The sequence below is a fragment of the Heterodontus francisci genome, chromosome 37, assembly GCF_036365525.1.
Source record: "Heterodontus francisci isolate sHetFra1 chromosome 37, sHetFra1.hap1, whole genome shotgun sequence".
Classification (NCBI taxonomy): Eukaryota; Metazoa; Chordata; class Chondrichthyes; order Heterodontiformes; family Heterodontidae; genus Heterodontus; species Heterodontus francisci.
The window spans coordinates 17,029,185-17,046,733 of record NC_090407.1 but is presented as its reverse complement, the minus strand read 5'-3'; the positions used below and the strand labels follow the sequence as shown (position 1 = coordinate 17,046,733).

At 46.8% G+C, this 17,549-nt stretch overlaps 1 protein-coding gene across 1 annotated transcript in view; it reads right to left on the bottom strand.

The window, feature by feature from the left end:
- Positions 1–17,549, bottom strand: part of plch2a (phospholipase C, eta 2a) — a 346,627-nt gene that overhangs the window by 51,295 nt on the left and 277,783 nt on the right. Inside the window, exons 13-16 of the mRNA XM_068017174.1 lie at positions 7,766–7,858; positions 6,464–6,564; positions 2,413–2,510; positions 159–341 (exon numbers count right to left, since the gene is read on the bottom strand). Of these exons, the coding sequence (XP_067873275.1) occupies positions 159–341; positions 2,413–2,510; positions 6,464–6,564; positions 7,766–7,858 (475 nt within the window). The remainder of the gene's footprint in view (positions 1–158; positions 342–2,412; positions 2,511–6,463; positions 6,565–7,765; positions 7,859–17,549) is intronic.

The following is a 17,549-nucleotide window of genomic DNA, read 5'->3' as shown; positions in this document are numbered from 1 at the left end:
ACTTCACAAAGCACCATCTAGATTCACATGGAGAACCGGAATCAGTGCCACCATGTGGTGATTGAGTCTAAAGCCACCCTCTGGTAGAATTTCATGACACATGACTGGAATCGACCAATGGGACAAGATGTTAGTCAGGGGATGTTTTGACTCCGTACCTAACTGGCAGCCGGCGTTCCAGAAGGGTTGAGGGTTAAAGTTACTGGAGTCCACCCGATAGGAGGATGGGTAGATGCGGGAGAGTTGCTGCTGGTTCATACGGACAAACTGCTGCGGCTTTTGCTGAAGGAGCTGATGGGTTTTTGTCTCACTGTATGAGGAGACCTGCCAGCTGCACGAGACTGCGGAACAAAGCAAGCGGAACAGAGATTATCAATAAAAAAGGGAGGTGCAATTACCATTCACACTACCATTTAAAGATGCAACATCCCTCAGGAAGCACTTGCCTCCCATTTCAACCCCTCCTCCCCCAGTCCTCGTCCCCTCTCTCACAAATGGCACAAATTCATTTTGGGATCTCGTGGGTGTCAGTCATGCTCCTCAGACATTTGCTAATCGTCAGCAGGAGGCATCATTGCAAGTAAGCCTGATCTTGGCCTCATTCAATCTGCAGGCACACCCTTCCGACAGCGGGGTTGATTACTTGTCTCCTAGATGCACAGGAAGAGGTCAAAGTTTTCCCCTTCAAGTATTTATCAAATGACCTTTTGACTGAATTTTCCCCTCCCCTAGGCCAGGGGTACTGAGGGCAAGTGTAGCAGCTCAATTACCAACCCAGTGAGATATGCTAACTCTGCAGTAACTGAGGCCTCTGTGCTTATGTTATACACTTGGCAGTGCATTTATCAAGCGAGCCACTACAGAGGGAATGCTGATAGTTTCAGAACTGATGTAGAAGTGTGACTACGAGCAATCTGGCAAATTAATATAAACTTCCAAACAAACTTCATGTAAATTCCTGCCATTTTCATTGCAAGCTAATTCAAAGTTGAGGAGGTGTCAGGTTGTCACACCAGAGCCGTGCCAATCCATGAGGATAACACTCGGTCTTTACCATCGCTCCGTCCCCGGTATATACAAACCCGACTGTTCATTAGATTCTCTAGAACAGTGAAGGCTGAGAGCTGCCCTGGTAGAGATCATTAAAATTATGAAGGGGTTTGATAGGATCGATGTAGAGAAGGTATCCACTTGTCTTGGGAGACCAAAACTAGGGGCCACAAATATAAGATAGCCACTAATAAATCCAATAGGGAATTCGGGAGAAACTTCTTTACCCAGAGAGTGGTTAGAATGTGGAACTCGCTACCACAGGGAGTGGTTGAAGCAAATAACATAGATGCATTTAAGGGAAAGCTAGGTAAATGCATGAGGGGGAAAGGAATAAAAGGATATGCTGATAGGGTGAGATGAAGTAGGGTGGGAGGAGGCTCATGTGGAGCATAAACACCAACATAGACCTGCTGGGCCGAATGGCCTATTTCTGTGCTGTAAATTCTACATAATGTTGGGCTATGGTAAAACTGAAGTATAAAAGCAACATCAGTCTAGAAAAGTTTTCTTTAAGAAAGCATAGCCCAAAAATGCAGTAAAACAATTTATTTTTCACTGTGCCTGTCAAAAGGCCAAAGTACATCCAGCTCTTGAGCGAATGAAGTGCACAGACATAGGTCTATAAATTCTGCCACTCAGCGCCCACTTTCCAGGCACTAATTAAACCCACAATATGCTGTCAGGAAATGCACCCACAGCCAAACTGGAACAGAACAAAAATAAAATCGGCGTGCAGTGCCCATGCCTGAGACAGACATTAGCACTTGAAAATAATGGGTCTGTTTGAGGCCCTGACTGCAAGAATTGGTTTGCCCTGAGACAGCCACACACTCAGTAAAAGCAGAACCTTGGGAATGCCTGCAACCTACAAGGTTAAGTTTTTGAAATATTCTTACTCTTAGTGTGGAGCCGAGAGGAGCAAGAGCGCCTCCTGCTAACCTCACATGTGCAGAACGCTCGCCGCTGCTACACCATTCCCCTGGAGGCCTCTCCACCAAGGTCTCCAACCTCCCAACACTTCCCAGGCCTCCAGTCCTTCCGACTCTAATCTCACTGCTCCACGACCCACCCAGACCAGGTCTTCATTGGCATAAGTCCAATCTTTGATCACTCTTTGAGCCTCCCCAGACAGATGCAGATGAGTCGCCGAGCACCAATATCAAGGGCATCCCAGGCCTCACCATTCAGGCTCAAGGATTGTTTCCTGCTCCCTCCATACACCCAAAAATGGATGCGTCTGAATTTCTATCCCGTATTGTCAAGCTGCCCTGTTCTCAAACCTTGCACACCTCTCCGAGTCCAAAAGACTTTCTTTGCAGATGATTGGAATGGTGGGCCACTGCATCTACTATAACTCACCTTCAGAGTCGATGTCGTACATTCCAACAGACTTTGTGTACTTGACCAGATCCGAGAGGGCCCGTGACAGCTTCATGGTCTTCTTCTGCCTGCCACTTCTGAGAAAAGAAAAAAAATGGAAGAGCTTGCATTTATATAGTGCCTTTCCCAACCTCAGGAGGTCCCATAGTGCTTTACAGCCAGCATCTAGTCACTGCTGATATGTAGGAAATAGGCAGCTAATTTGTGCACAGCAAGCTGCCACAAACAGCAATGAGATAAATGAGTAGAGAATCTGTTTTAGTGATGTTGATCGGTGATAGATATTGGCCAGGACACTGGAGAGAACTTCCCTGAACTTCTTCAAAATCGTGTCATGTGATATTTTTATGTCCACATGAGAGGGCAGATGGGGCCTCAATTTAACATCTCAATGAGGCCAATTCCATCCATGCTGATTTATGAAAATGAAAAGTAGCATACTTGGAACAAGGAAAAGGCCATTTGGCCCATCAAAGCAAATCCCTTCTTAGACCATGAAGAAACAAATGTACAATGGACTCTGCCCATTACATCTGAACTGCTGAGGAAAGGTTTTGCAAAGTTCTTCACTGTCATCTCCCCACCCAAGTAAAGTCAAAGCAACTCCACAGAATGATCATCTTACTCTGATCTTACAATCTACATGATAGCCCCCAAAATGTGTAATTCTGCTCTCGTGCAAATTGACAGCCAACAAATTGAGTATTATGAATCTGCTGCACTAATTTCTATGGCCAATTCTCTGACCTGCTCACTTGTTGAGCAAAACTCTGCCTTGGGAGTGGACCCTTGAGATGACATGAGATGGTTTCATGAGCTGAGGAACTGTCACGCTCCACATACCATAATTGAAGGATATGGGAGAGAGTAGTGTAAGGCAACTTTTGGGATTGGTCAGATTGACCACAATCTCTATGTTCCTCTTCAATCATCTCTGTTATAATCCTCAACCCTGTTTCTAACATCCCTGTAATTCTTTTCCAAATAGCCTGAAGAGTCACAACGTACTGGGGAACTGGGACAACAGCAGCTCCAGAAACCTTTTAAACTGGTCAGAAATCACACAGGACAACTGGACATGTCATTTGCTAAATGGAAGCGACCTTACTAAGCAAGTGAAGACAATAGGTTCAGTCTGGTCAATCCCATCTTTCTGTGGTCTTATTTGTTTTGATGGACATAGAAGAACTTCCATTCAGCAAGTCCCATTGCTTCCTCTCCCCATCTGCTCCCAGTGTCCATTATAGTGTCATGCTCATGTGAAATGCAGTGATTGAAAATACAGAACCCAAACTGAAAAGATTGACATTTCCTTTAAAAAGTGGACATTGTGCTGCAAAATGGCCACTGAAAGTCAAATGACCTGGCCTGTACATTCAAACTGCCTCACTGTCTGTTGACAAATGGATATATTCCAAGCTAAGAGATGTCAATTGCACCCATTCTGAACCCATCAAGAGACATTTTTGAATTGAATGGGTTCTTCTGAAACAAAGAAGGTGTGAAGTGGCCACATCCTGGTTCCATTGTTGGTCACCACAGAGAGAGGGCTCTGCACCTCCCAACAGAGGCAACATGTGAGACACTTTGACCTTAAAAAGTAGCTCTCTGGAGAGAGACGGAGAGATCAGAACAAACATCACGAAAGCCTGTCCAGCTGAGAGCCGTGAGACCCACCAAAAGTCAAAGAAGGAGACCTGCTGTGAATCTTACACTTCAACTTGTTGCAACAGAGAACTGAGAAGGATCACCGCCTCCAGAAATCTCAACAGCCAGGGAAATCTACAAACAACCCAGGCCTGCAACTTTAAAAGAGAAATTGACCTCTGAGAAGATTCAACAGGTTTAATGTGAACCCCAAACACCTACCTCACTTAAAACCACTTAGCCTTTTTCTCTCTATCTATCTATTCTTGCGTGTGTGTGTACGCGAGTGAATATGTGTATGTGCGCAAGAATGAAAGCATGTGTGGATGCGGTTGTGACCACTTCATCAATAAATATTGCTGAATAAATAGTTAATTTTCTGTTTTCAACCCACAAGAAAACCTGTCGCTGTTTGTTTATTTGACAAATGAAAGAAAAGGTGTTAAAAACCCTAGTGACAAAAACACTTGCTGCGGTCAGTTGGGAATTGAACAGTGGGAACCACCAACACCTCTCACCATGTGGCTGTTAACAATAGGCTTTAGGATTTTTTCGGATATATACTTAAAAATGAAACCTTTGCAGGGCTAAGGGGAAAGATCAGGGAAGTGGGACTAATTGGGTAGCCCTTTCAGAGAGCTAGCACAGGCACAATGGACCAAATGGCCTCTTTCCTGAGCTGTATGATTCTAATAGTTAATAGATAAAGGACCAATCCCTTGTGTTTGGTTGACAGGACCTGTCAGCAAGCTCACAACTCAAAGCAATAGAACGGAAGTCAGATATAGTCATGATCAAACTGGACAGTGCTCTGTTCAGACCCCACCTTGAGCTTTGTGCCCAGCTCTGGTCACTAGGAAACAAGGTGACATCCCAGCACTGGTGACGCATAAAGGAGTCATAATATTGATCCCTAGTGTCAAAGATGAGAGTTAGAGAGGTCGGAGGAACTTGGGTTCTTCATCCTTGATCTTGCAAAAGTGTATAAGAAAATTACGTGATGAGATAATTATAATGAGGAATGGTAGTGTAGTGACTTTCTTACTGGACTAGTAATCCAGATAAACGGGAGTTCAAGTTATACTCACATAAGAACATAAGAAATAGGAGCAGGAGTAGGCCATTTAGCCCCTCGAGCTTGCTCTGCCATTCAACGGATCATGGCTGATCTGATCTTGGCCTCAACTCCACTTTCCCAGCCTGTTCCTCAACACCCTCAACTTCCCTATAGTTCAAGAATCTGTCTCTCTCGGAGTCAGCAGTTCCAGAATTTTAATTCAGGTGAAAAGAAAATCAGGAAATAAAAACCATAGTCAGTAAAAGAGACCACAAAACTGTCAGATTGTTGTAAAAAAAAACTTCACTAATATCCTTTATTAAAGGAAACCTGTCATTCTTACCCGGTCTGGGCCTATGTGACTCCAGTCCCACACCAACATCGTTGACTCTTAACTACCACTCAGCTGCATCAATCCATTGCGGGCGGCACAGTGGCACAGTGGTTAGCACTGCAGCCTCACAGCTCCAGTGACTCAGGTTCAATTCTAGGTACTGCCTGTGCGGAGTTTGCAAGTTCTCCCTGTGTCTGCGTGGGTTTCTGCCGGGTGCTCCGGTTTCCTCCCACAGCCAAAGACTTGCAGGTTGATAGGTAAATTGGCCATTGTAAATTGCCCCTAGTATAGGTAGATGGTAGGAGAATGGTGGGGATGTGGTAGAGAATATGGGGTTAATGTAGGATTAGTATAAATGGGTGGTTGTTGGTCAGCACAGACTCAGTGGGCCGAAGGGCCTGTTTCAGTGCTGTATCTCTAAATAAATAAACTACAATCATGGCAACGGAGGAGGGGCAATAAATACTGGCCTTACCAGTGATGCCCACAAATGAATTTAAATTTTTTTTTGAAGGGGAATGGAAAACATTACTGGGAAATAAATTGTGAGAGTAAGACAAGTGAACGCGGGTAAAATGTAAATTTAGGACTGATAAGAAATTCTTCACACAAGCAAATATGAGCACTTGGAATGGACTTCCAGATAGAATGGTGGAGGTGAACCTGGAATCATTCAAGGAACAAATGGATGCTGAGACCTAGAGATCATTTTGGGGGGATGAATTATGATGGGCAGAATGGCCTTCCTCATTTGTAATTGTCTTGTGATACCAATGTTGATAAAGCGAGAGAAGTTAGCCTTGGATGTGGTTACTAAATTGTGAATGAGGCTGGAAAACATGTGGTCAACCTGTTTATAGTGGTAGACCTCATTGTAATGGTTACTTTCCATTGGATGATCCTTTTTGCTCCCTTGAAGTCTCTGTTGGGCACCAACAATTTCTCCATGTAACTCCTCAAATGGGAATCTTTAGTTCACTCCTATCATTTACCTCATGACGTGCACGGTTGTTCTACCAGTAGTTGCCTGATGGTCATGGTCTTCCTCATCATCCTCCAAGCTCGATGACTTCTTCATCTTCACCGTTTTTTTCTGCAATGAATGATCCGTAAAGACTGAATTAACCTTTGGTTGGATGAACATCACCTCCGACACCACAATGCTTCCAACAACTGGCATGATTCTACAGGACTGCCCTCTTGGAGGACTGGCAGGGGAGAGCCACTCACTAGTGCCTCGCCATTCTTCATGCATGAGCCTCGACAGCAAGTAACAGAAGGCTATTTGACCACAGCAGGCATCATAGTCAAGCCTGATCCTGGCCTCACCCAGATAAGCAATCACATGGAAAACCATAGGTGATTGCTCCCCTCTCTAGGTCAAAGATGAACCAAAGGGTTAACTCTAATGCCCCCTGCCCACCACTCTGTCTAAGATTGAGCCTAGGACCTCTTGGTTTGAATGGCTCAGGACAGCTGTGGGTGATGTCTTTACCCACTGAGCAGGGTTATTTAATGTTCTCACTGTACATAACTCCTCCACTGTATGGATACAACCGTAAGATGGCTGCCACTTACTCCAGGAACCATCACCTTTCCTCCATTTCCACACATAATACTCTCAGCAGTACCATCTGGCTGGGCACTACTGAAAACAAAGAGAAAAAAGGAAGTCTTGTATTTACATAGCGCCTTTCATGTCCTCAGGACATCTCAATGCACTTTTCAGCCAATGAAGTACTGTTGAAGTGTAGTCACTGTTGTAATGTAGGAAACAGAGCAGCCAATTTGTGCACAGTAAGCTCCCATGAACAACAATATGATAATGACCAGTTAATCTTTTAATTAGTGATGTTGGTTGGGGGATAAATATTGACCAGGACACCAGGGAGACCTCCCCTGCTCTTCTCTCAGTAGTGCTGTGGGAGTTTTCTTTTTAAAAGTCCACCTGAGATGGCAGGCAGGGCCTTGGTTTAATTTCCCTTCTGAAAGTACAACCCCTCCAAGTGTGCTGCATTGAGAGGATCAGCCTAGATCATGTGCTTAAGTCCCTAGAGTGGGGCCTAAACTCACAAACTTCTGACTTCAAGGCAAGAGTGCCCGCACTGAGCCACAGCTGAGCACTGGTTATCACATAGACTCACTTGTGCAGAGGTCACGCTGACACACCACCATAATTAACCCATCAGTTTGCATTCACTGCATTGAAATGGCATCAGGTGTTACTCAGCAATGAGAATAAACTCTCAGCCACAGAGTTTCCTCGGTACCCAACAGGACAAACCTCCACTCACCTTACGCTTGGAGAAGCTGCCAATGAAGGACCGACTGTGCCTCTTGTTAGTCGTCGGATCTTCTCCAGAATCAGTCCCATCTTCAGTTTTACTCTGTCAGGAGAAGAAAGACAGACAGACAGTCAAGATGGAGACAGATAGACGAGTACACGCAGCAGAAACCAGATAGAGAGCAACAGATACAGAAAGAGAGAAACAAGGGGGAAATGTACAGACACAAAGTAAACCACACACACACACACACACACACACACACACACACACACACACACACACACACACACACACACACACACACACACACACACACACACAAAGAGATACACAGACAGAACATGAATGAAAGAGAGAGATACACAGACACATAGAGGCAGGGAGTTACACAGACAGAACGTGAACCAGAGAGAGATACACAGAGAATCAGAGAGATTGAGACACACACAGAATCAGAAAGATACACAGACAGAGAGTGAACCAGAGAGAGAGAGAGCAGTAAATGCATACACACAGAAAGAGAGAGAGAGAAATAAACAAAGTATAGTTACCGATAAATAGAGAAACACATGATGGCAGTCATACAGAGAAGACAAGTGGAAACAGACATGGATAAAAAAAGAGAATCAGAGAGAGAGGCACACAAACAGTGAGAGCAATGCAGAATGAGAAAGACAGAGAGACACACAGAGACAGAGAGTCAAAGGGAGAAAGAGGGACAGTCAGAAAGGGAGAGAACAGAAAAAAGATTATTGATATGCATGGAATTGAAACTTTTGGAATGATTTGAGTTAAAAGATAACAAATTACAGCCAGTGTCACACAGTTTCTGTATACAACCTGGCCCTCTCCTGCACACTTTAATCACCTTGAGGGTTCATAGGGCTTGAGATTAAATAACTCATTCCCACTTTGAATCCAATGGCAGTATTGAAGCTTTCAGCTGAGACTTGACACAGGTTATGTACAACACAGTGGTGCCAGCTGTCTGAAAGTTACAGCTCATTCTATCCCCTGGACAGTGTTCCCTCACCCACTGTGCCAATGCGACATTTGTCTGGTATCTGAAAAAAACCCAACAGACGTTCAGACGTCACCACTGCACTGAGACAAAGGGCATTCAGAATTATTTACTTCTATCAAGGACTTCACATTTAGACAGGATCTTTCACGACATCAGGACGTCCCAAAGTGATTTACAGCCAATTAAGTACTTTTAACCCTAGTCACTGTTTTAATGTAGGAAATGTGGCAACTAATTTGCACACAGAAAACTCCCACAAACAGCCATGTGAAAAATCATTTTTTGTCAGTTACAAACATGCAACTTCCAAAAGACATTAATAGTGTTAAGGGGATGTGGAAGGCTGTATTTTAAAATAGCATTATATGAGAATGGTTTTGGAGATATAACTCTCAGTAAGGTGAATGCAGAAGCACTTGTTATATTTTTTATTAACTACTTTGCCACACTTGGCTGACCTGGTGTACAAATCTATTTTCTAGTGATGCTGATCAAAGGATAAGTATTGACCAGGACACCGGGGACAACTCCCCTGCTGCACTCCCTCAGTGTTGACATTCCGATAGTGCAGCACTCCCTCAGTGCTGACCTGCCGACAGTGCAGCACTCCCTCAGTACTGACCTGCCGACAGTGCAGCACTCCCTCAGTACTGACCTGCCGACAGTGCAGCACTCCTTCAGTGCTGACCCTCCGACAGTGCAGCACTCCCTCAGTACTGACCTGCCGACAGTGCAGCACTCCCTCAGTACTGACCTGCCGACAGTGCAGCACTCCCTCAGTACTGACCCTCCGACAGTGCAGCACTCCTTCAGTGCTGACCATCCGACAGTGCAGCACTCCCTCAGTACTGACCCTCCGACAGTGCAGCACTCCCTCAGTGCTGACCATCCGACAGTGTTGCACTCCCTCAGTGCTGACCCGCCGACAGTGCAGCACTCCCTCAGTGCTGACGCTCTGACAGTGCAGCACTCCCTCAGTACTGACCTGCCGACAGTGCAGCACTCCTTCAGTGCTGACCATCCGACAGTGCTGCACTCCCTCAGTGTTGAACTTCCGACAGTGCAGCACTCCCTCAGTGCTGACCCGCCGACAGTGCAGCACTCCCTCAGTGTTGACCTTCCGACAGTGCTGCACTCCCTCAGTGCTGACCTGCCGACAGTGCAGCACTCCCTCAGTACTGACCTGCCGACAGTGCAGCACTCCTTCAGTGCTGACCCTCCGACAGTGCAGCACTCCCTCAGTACTGACCTGCCGACAGTGCAGCACTCCCTCAGTACTGACCTGCCGACAGTGCAGTACTCCCTCAGTACTGACCCTCCGACAGTGCAGCACTCCCTCAGTGCTGACCATCCGACAGTGTTGCACTCCCTCAGTGCTGACCCGCCGACAGTGCAGCACTCCCTCAGTGCTGACGCTCTGACAGTGCAGCACTCCCTCAGTACTGACCTGCCGACAGTGCAGCACTCCTTCAGTGCTGACCATCCGACAGTGCTGCACTCCCTCAGTGTTGAACTTCCGACAGTGCAGCACTCCCTCAGTGCTGACCCGCCGACAGTGCAGCACTCCCTCAGTGTTGACCTTCCGACAGTGCTGCACTCCCTCAGTGCTGACCCACCGACAGTGCAGCACTCCCTCAGTGTTGACCTTCCGACAGTGCTGCACTCCCTATGTGTTGACCTTCCGACAATGCAGCACTCCCTCAGTGCTGACCCTCTGACAGTGCAGCACTCTCTCAGCCCTTCCTCCGACAGTGCAGCACTCCCTCAGTGTTGACCCTCCAACAGTGCAGCACTCCCTCAGCGCTGACCCTCCGACAATGCAGTACTCCCTCAGTGCTGACCCTCCAACAATACAGCACTCCCTCAATGTTGACCCGCCGACAGTGCAGCACTCCTTCAGTGTTGACCTTCCGACAGTGCTGCACTCCCTCAGTGTTGACCTTCCGACAATGCAGCACTCCCTCAGTGCTGACCCTCTGACAGTGCAGCACTCTCTCAGCCCTTTCTCCGACAGTGCAGCACTCCCTCAGCGCTGACCCTCCGACAATGCAGTACTCCCTCAGTGCTGACCCTCTGACAATGCAGTACTCCCTCAGTGCTGACCCTCCGACAATGCAGTATTCCCTCAGTGCTGACCCTCCAACAATACAGCACTCCCTCAATGTTGACCCTCCAACAGTGCAGCACTCACTCAGTGCTGACCCTCCAACAGTACAGCACTCCCTCAGTGCTGACCCTCCGACAATGCAGGACTCCCTCAGTGCTGACCCTCTGACAGTGCAGCACTCCCTCAGTGCTTCCTCCAACTGTGCAGCGCTCCCTCCGTGCTGACCCTCAGTGCTGCACTCTAGTGTCAGACTTGATGTTTGTGTTCAAGGACTTGGAATGAGACTTGTGAACCCACAACTTTCTGACTCAGAGACAAGGGTTGCTACCCATTTATCCAAGGCTGAATACTAAGAGTTAAGATTGTGAAATGGTGATAAGGAGAAGACATTTCCATTAGTGGGGGCCATGAATTTAAGATGGTCACTAAGAAATCCAATAAGGAATTCAAGAGGAATTTTTTTCCTCGGAGAAGGGTGAGAATGTGGAAATTGTTACCACATGGAGTAGTTGAGGTGAAAAACATAGATGCACTTTAAGGGGAGGCTAGAGAACAATAATGGGAGAAAGGAATGAAAGGATATGTTGCTAGGGTGAGATGAAGAAGGGTTGTAGGAGGCTCCTGTGCAGCATAAACACTGCATTGACCTGCTGGGCCGAATGGCCTGTTTATCACTGCATTTTTAGAAACCTTCACTTCCCGCTGTGCCTCACCGATATTGCAGCTTGAATCAGAGCTTATTCTGACAGCACAATGATGAGGTCCGGAGACTTGTCAAGGCTGCCTGGCTCCTCACTGTCTCACTCGCTTTCCTGCAGTCTCATGGGGCTTAGATCAGTTCAGTCAACACCATCCATTAATCCCAGCAGACTGTCTCAGCGTTGCACAACTCCTTGTAAGCAGCAGCTGGACTTAAAGTCACATTACTGGCCAGTTTATCGTTACTCTCCCTCAAATCTGATCAAGCTGCAGACAGGCATATTTGAGGGTTTCATTTGATTTTTTCAGGCAATACTCGCAAGGCTGCATTTATTGCCCATCCCTGTTTTCCCCAAGGGCATGAGTGTTCAACCATGTCATGAGTTTAAATCCCACTCGACAGACTTGTGCACAAAATCCAGGCTGACAGTCCCAGTGAGGGAGTGCTACACTGCTGGAGGTGCCATCGCTGGAGTGGGGACTTGAACCCATGATCTTCTGACTTAGAGGCATGAGTGTGCTGATCTACAGCTGCCACAACGACCACAGTGGCACATTGTTACAGTGCATTCCTATCTTGCTTTAATTGAATCTTGGTGACATCCACGTAACCTTTACAGGTTATTAGCCAGTGGTCATGAGGACAGTTCATGAACAATTAACTTATCACAGACTTCTCCACTGTAGAGACAGTTCCAGAGCTGCATTTCTACTGTTAGGAGGGAGAAAAGGTTCACATGAGACAAAGGGGGTTTGATGTAGTAGGCACTAGGTCAATTAATAATCTTAAATCTGAGATCCATAGTGTTTTGCTAGCCAAGGATATGAAAGGATATGGAACCAAGGCAGGTGGATGGAGTTAAGGTACACATCAGCCATGATTTCACTGAATGGCAGAACAGGCTTGAGGGGCTGAATGGCCTCCTCCTGCTCCTATGAGTGCAGAGAACACCCGCAAATATCAGCAGCAGCCAGCCCAACACTAATCGCATACTGGACCCTGCAGTGAAGAATAGAGTCTACTCACACTAGCCCAATACACACACTCAGTGCTGGGGAAACAACAGTGAATTGCTGGCAGGTTCTTTATATACGATTTGCTGGCTTCAGTTTAATGTCCCAGCTGAAAGACAGCACCTCCAACAGCGCAGGGCTGCCTTAGTATTGCATTGTAGAGAAAGGTACAGGGCTACAGAGACAGAGGATTGTTCTTGCAAAGAGCCTGGACGGACACGATGGGTCGAATGGTTTCCCCAGTGTTTTAACTTTCTGTGGTTCAATGGTCAATGAGGGGCTGTTTTCAAACTGTGGAAGAGTCTAATGCGCTAGAGTGGTCTGCTCCAATAACTGAGCAGAAAATCATAAAGGTTTTGCCAGTGGGGCAAATTTGCCGTGTGACAGGTTTGGTTTGACCAAATATACTTTATTGTCTCCTCCCTGTCTATCTGGGCTGGACACCAAGTTTGAACAGGATGGAAGTCTTAGCTTCCTACAATGCCGCCCTGGAAACGATGTGGAGGATAGTGGAAATGTGGAACTCGCTCCCTCACTATTTGATCTTAAGTTACAGGGTGAAGGGAAGAGGGAGTGAATTTCCTACTTATGCCTTTTCGCCAGAATTTCCACAACCCATCACCAAAGTTACTGTGACCAAGTGTAACAATCCTGTGGAAATTCGCCCCCTGTATATTCTAAAAATGTGCCCACAACTGACATAAAACTAATCACACTATAGTTACTGATTTATGCTTCTGTCCCTTCTTAAACAGATGTGCTACACTGGCTTACTCTCCAGTCCCACGGCATAGTTTACTTAACGAAGGTGGATTGAAGAATTATGGACTGAGCACCTACTATCTTTTCTGAAATTCCAGCGTTACTAACTGTTCTACCCAGTTCATTTGGGTCAAATCCCTTCCTGTGTCAATTGGCTTGTCCTTTTTCCAATCCAGCACCTTAATTTTTGACTTGTTACCATCCTGTTCTATCCTGACACGGAATGTCATCCCTTCAGCAGCCAACCCATGGCCTCTGCCCAGCACCTTCACATAATGATGGAAGCTCAGTCCCGCCCATATTGGGTTTCTGCTCTTGCTTGGAGCTGTTCTCATAACATGGGTGATGGCTGTCCCTTTAACAATCACAGAGCAGCCTGGAGAGAAGCTGTAAACAGCTAAATCAAGCTGGCAGCATCTGGATTCCTCTCTTTGTAACAATCCAACAGGTCAAAACATAACTTCCATGCTAGTGAACTGTAGCACTCCAGGTCACCAACTCTCTAACTTAACTCAGGGCAGGACCTCTGGGGCAGAGAGGAGACCCAGATGGTGGCAGGAAGAGAATACTGGGTTATGCTTCCTCTAGAGTTACCAACCCTCCAAGATTGTCCAGGAGTCTCCAGGAATTAAAGATTAATTTCCCAACACCACTGTGAGCAAAAAACCTAGAAAAATCATAGGAAGGCAATAAAAAAGGGAGTGCTTTCTTTTTCATTTTATTTGAACTCCTATTTATTAGGTATAAAAATATCAGAGATGGTGTGTGTGTGGGGAGGGGGAGGGTGTTGTGCGGGGCGAAGGCTGTTTGATTGGGCAGAGAAGCGGAAGGAAGGTGGTCATGTACTAAAACCTCCAGGATATGGCCAGAGTTGGCAACCTTATCCATCTCTTATAGGATATTCTACCCACACATTTCCTAATGACAAGTGCTAAACATTGTTGTAGAACCATTGAACCTACTACAATTGTAATTCAAAATCCCCAAAGCCAAGCCTGTTGAGTTTAATTACACTGAACACTAAGCTAAACAGAAGGGAATGAGCTTAAGGTGTTCGATGTTAAAGCTCATTTCAGTTTTAATAAAACACATCATTAGAATTGTAATTGCAGATCTTATCGTTTCAATTAGAACTTTGTGCAGCTTGCGGAGGCCTGCTATCTAGGTTGTGCATTGCCCTGTAATTACTGATAACGGAGCTTAGGAAAAGCAGAACTTCATTTCTCACTGTTAAAGGATAGGACTAAACTGGTATCTATAATATTAAAAGGATTTGTGTAGAGGAGATACAGAGGAAGTATTTCCTCTGGTGGGGGAATGAGGGACAAGGGGACATAATCTTAAAATTAGAGCTGGGCATTCAAGGAATGATTCCAGACAATGCTTCTTCACACAAAGGGTTGTGGAAATCTGAAACTCTGTCCTACAAAAGGCTGTGGATAATGGGGGGCAATCTGAGCTTTGAAAACTGAGAGCAATAGATTTTTGTGACTAAGACGAAACAGCTTGCATTTATATCGTGCCTTTCATGGCCTCAACACATCTTAATGTAGTCACTGCTCCCATGTAGGAAATGGGGAAGCCAATTTGCACAGAGCAAGATCCCACAAACAACATTGTGATAATCAGCAAATTATCTGTTTTAGTGATAGATATTGTTTGAGGGATAGATATTGGCCAGGACACAGGTAAGAACTCCTCGGTTCTTCCTCGAAAGAGTGCCATGGGATCTTTTACACCCACCTGAGAGTGCGGATAAGGGCTTGGTTTCAAGTCTCACCAAAAGGTGGCATCTTTGACGGTACAGTGCTCCCTCGGTACTGCACTAGAGTATTAGCCTGAATTTAGTGCTCTAACCTCTGGACTGATCATTGAACTCATAACTTTCTGACTCAGAGGCATGAGAGCTCTCCACTGTGCCACAACTAACACTGTAAGGGTATTGAGCGATACGGAGCAAAGGTAGGAAAATAGATTGAGCTGCAGACCACCACAATCAAACTGAATGGTGCAGCAGTCTTGAGAGGATGAATGGCCTGCTCCTGTTCTTAAGGTCTGGGGCGTAAAGCCTGGCTTGGGTATAAAATTAAAGCCCGACCCGGGCCCAACCTGACAACAGCCAACCCGAACCTGACCCGGGCCCGAGTCCTTTAATTTTTTTAAATGCCCGACCCAACCCGAAAATAACAAACATATTAGATTAAATGTAGATTAAAACGAAAACAATACGAAACAAAACAGTCCAGCCCAGCCCGACCCTGACCGGAGCCAGAATGCTCTTGCAGAATACAGACCCGACCCGAACCCGACATATGTAGTCGGGTTTGGTCGGGTTCAGGTCGGGTTCAGGTCGGGTTTGGTCGGGTTCAGGTCGGGTTTGGTCGGGTTTGGTCGGGTTCAGGTCAGGATTGGTCGGGTTTGATCGGGTTCAGGTTGGGTTTGATCGGGTTCAGGTCGGGTTCGGGTCGGGTTCGGGTCGGGTTCGGGTCAGGTTCGGGTCAGGTTCGGGTCAGGTTTGGTCAGGTTCAGGTCGGGTTCAGGTCGGGTTTGGTCAGGTTTGGTTGGGTTCAGGTCAGGTTTGGTCGGGTTTGGTTGGGTTAGGTCGGGTTTGGTCAGATTCAGGTCGGGTTCAGGTCAGGTTTGGACGGGTTAGGTCGGGTTTGGTCGGGTTCAGGTTGGGTTAGGTCGGGTTTGGTCAGGTTCAGGTCGGGTTTGGTTGGGTTTGGTTGGGTTCGGGTCGGGTTTGGTCAGGTCCAGGTCAGGTTTGGTCAGGTTTGGTCAGGTTCAGGTCGGGTTCAGGTCGGGTTCAGATCAGGTTTGGTCGGGTTCAGGTTGGGTTCAGGTCAGGTTTGGTCGGGTTTGGTTGGGTTCAGGTCGGGTTTGGTCAGGTTCAGGTCAGGTTTGGTCAGGTTTGGTCGGGTTCAGGTCGGGTTCAGATCAGGTTTGGTCGGGTTCAGGTTGGGTTCAGGTCAGGTTTGGTCGGGTTTGGTTGGGTTCAGGTCGGGTTTGGTCAGGTTCAGGTCAGGTTTGGTCAGGTTTGGTCGGGTTCAGGTCGGGTTCAGATCAGGTTTGGTCGGGTTCAGGTTGGGTTCAGGTCAGGTTTGGTCGGGTTTGGGTCGGGTTCAGGTCGGGTTTGGTCAGGTTCAGGTCAGGTTTGGTCAGGTTTGGTCGGGTTCAGGTCGGGTTCAGGTCAGGTTTGGTCGGGTTCAGGTTGGGTTCAGGTTGGGTTCAGGTTGGGTTCAGGTCAGGTTTGGTCGGGTTCAGGTCAGGTTTGGTCGGGTTAGGTCGGGTTTGGTTGGGTTCAGGTTGGGTTCAGGTCAGGTTTGGTCGGGTTTGGTTGGGTTCAGGTCGGGTTCAGGTCAGGTTTGGTCAGGTTTGGTCGGGTTCAGGTCGGGTTCAGGTCGGGTTCAGGTCGGGTTTGGTCGGGTTAGGTCGGGTTTGGTCGGGTTCAGGTTGGGTTCAGGTCAGGTTTGGTCGGGTTCAGGTCAGGTTTGGTCGGGTTAGGTCGGGTTCAGTCGGGTTCGGTTGGGTTTAGGTCGGGTAGCCAGGTTTTACTGGAGCGGAAGGGGGTTCTGAAATTTTCTTAGTTTAAGTGTACATTTCTTGGATTTTTTCCACACTATAAGGGGGAAAATGATAAGATAAACATATCAAGATCCACAGTTAACAGAAAACAGACAGTATGTAAATCCAGGTGATCTCCAGTGGCATTGCTCATCAGTAGTCTGGGGGCATGGAGCTCGATTATATTAGCTGCTAATTTGCCTGTTCAGTTAAGGGCACGATTGAAATAGCAAAATCATGAAGTCAGTCAGAGGGTAAAGTGCAAAGTTCAGGCTCCAGATTATTGCTTGGTTCTCTTTTCTTTGAGAATGTTTTGTATCTAATAATAAGGGGTGCGATCTGCAGTGTGACAGCCAGTGTTGCCAGCTGGACTGTAATGGATGGATGCTGTAGGTAAAACAGTTATATAGAAATGGTTCTGTCAGGTGGAGACAAGGTAGATCTAATGTTGCCAGAATCCGAGGGGAGTACCAGGCTGGTTTATCTGTGGGACTCTCAAAAAGAAAGGGAGAAGTGGGAGAGGAAGAGGGGGAAAAGGCTAAAGGTCCACTAGCCCTCGGGAGAGGGATGCCAGGGTGCTGAGGAAACAGATCCTTGCCTCAGTTTGCCTCATACAGTCC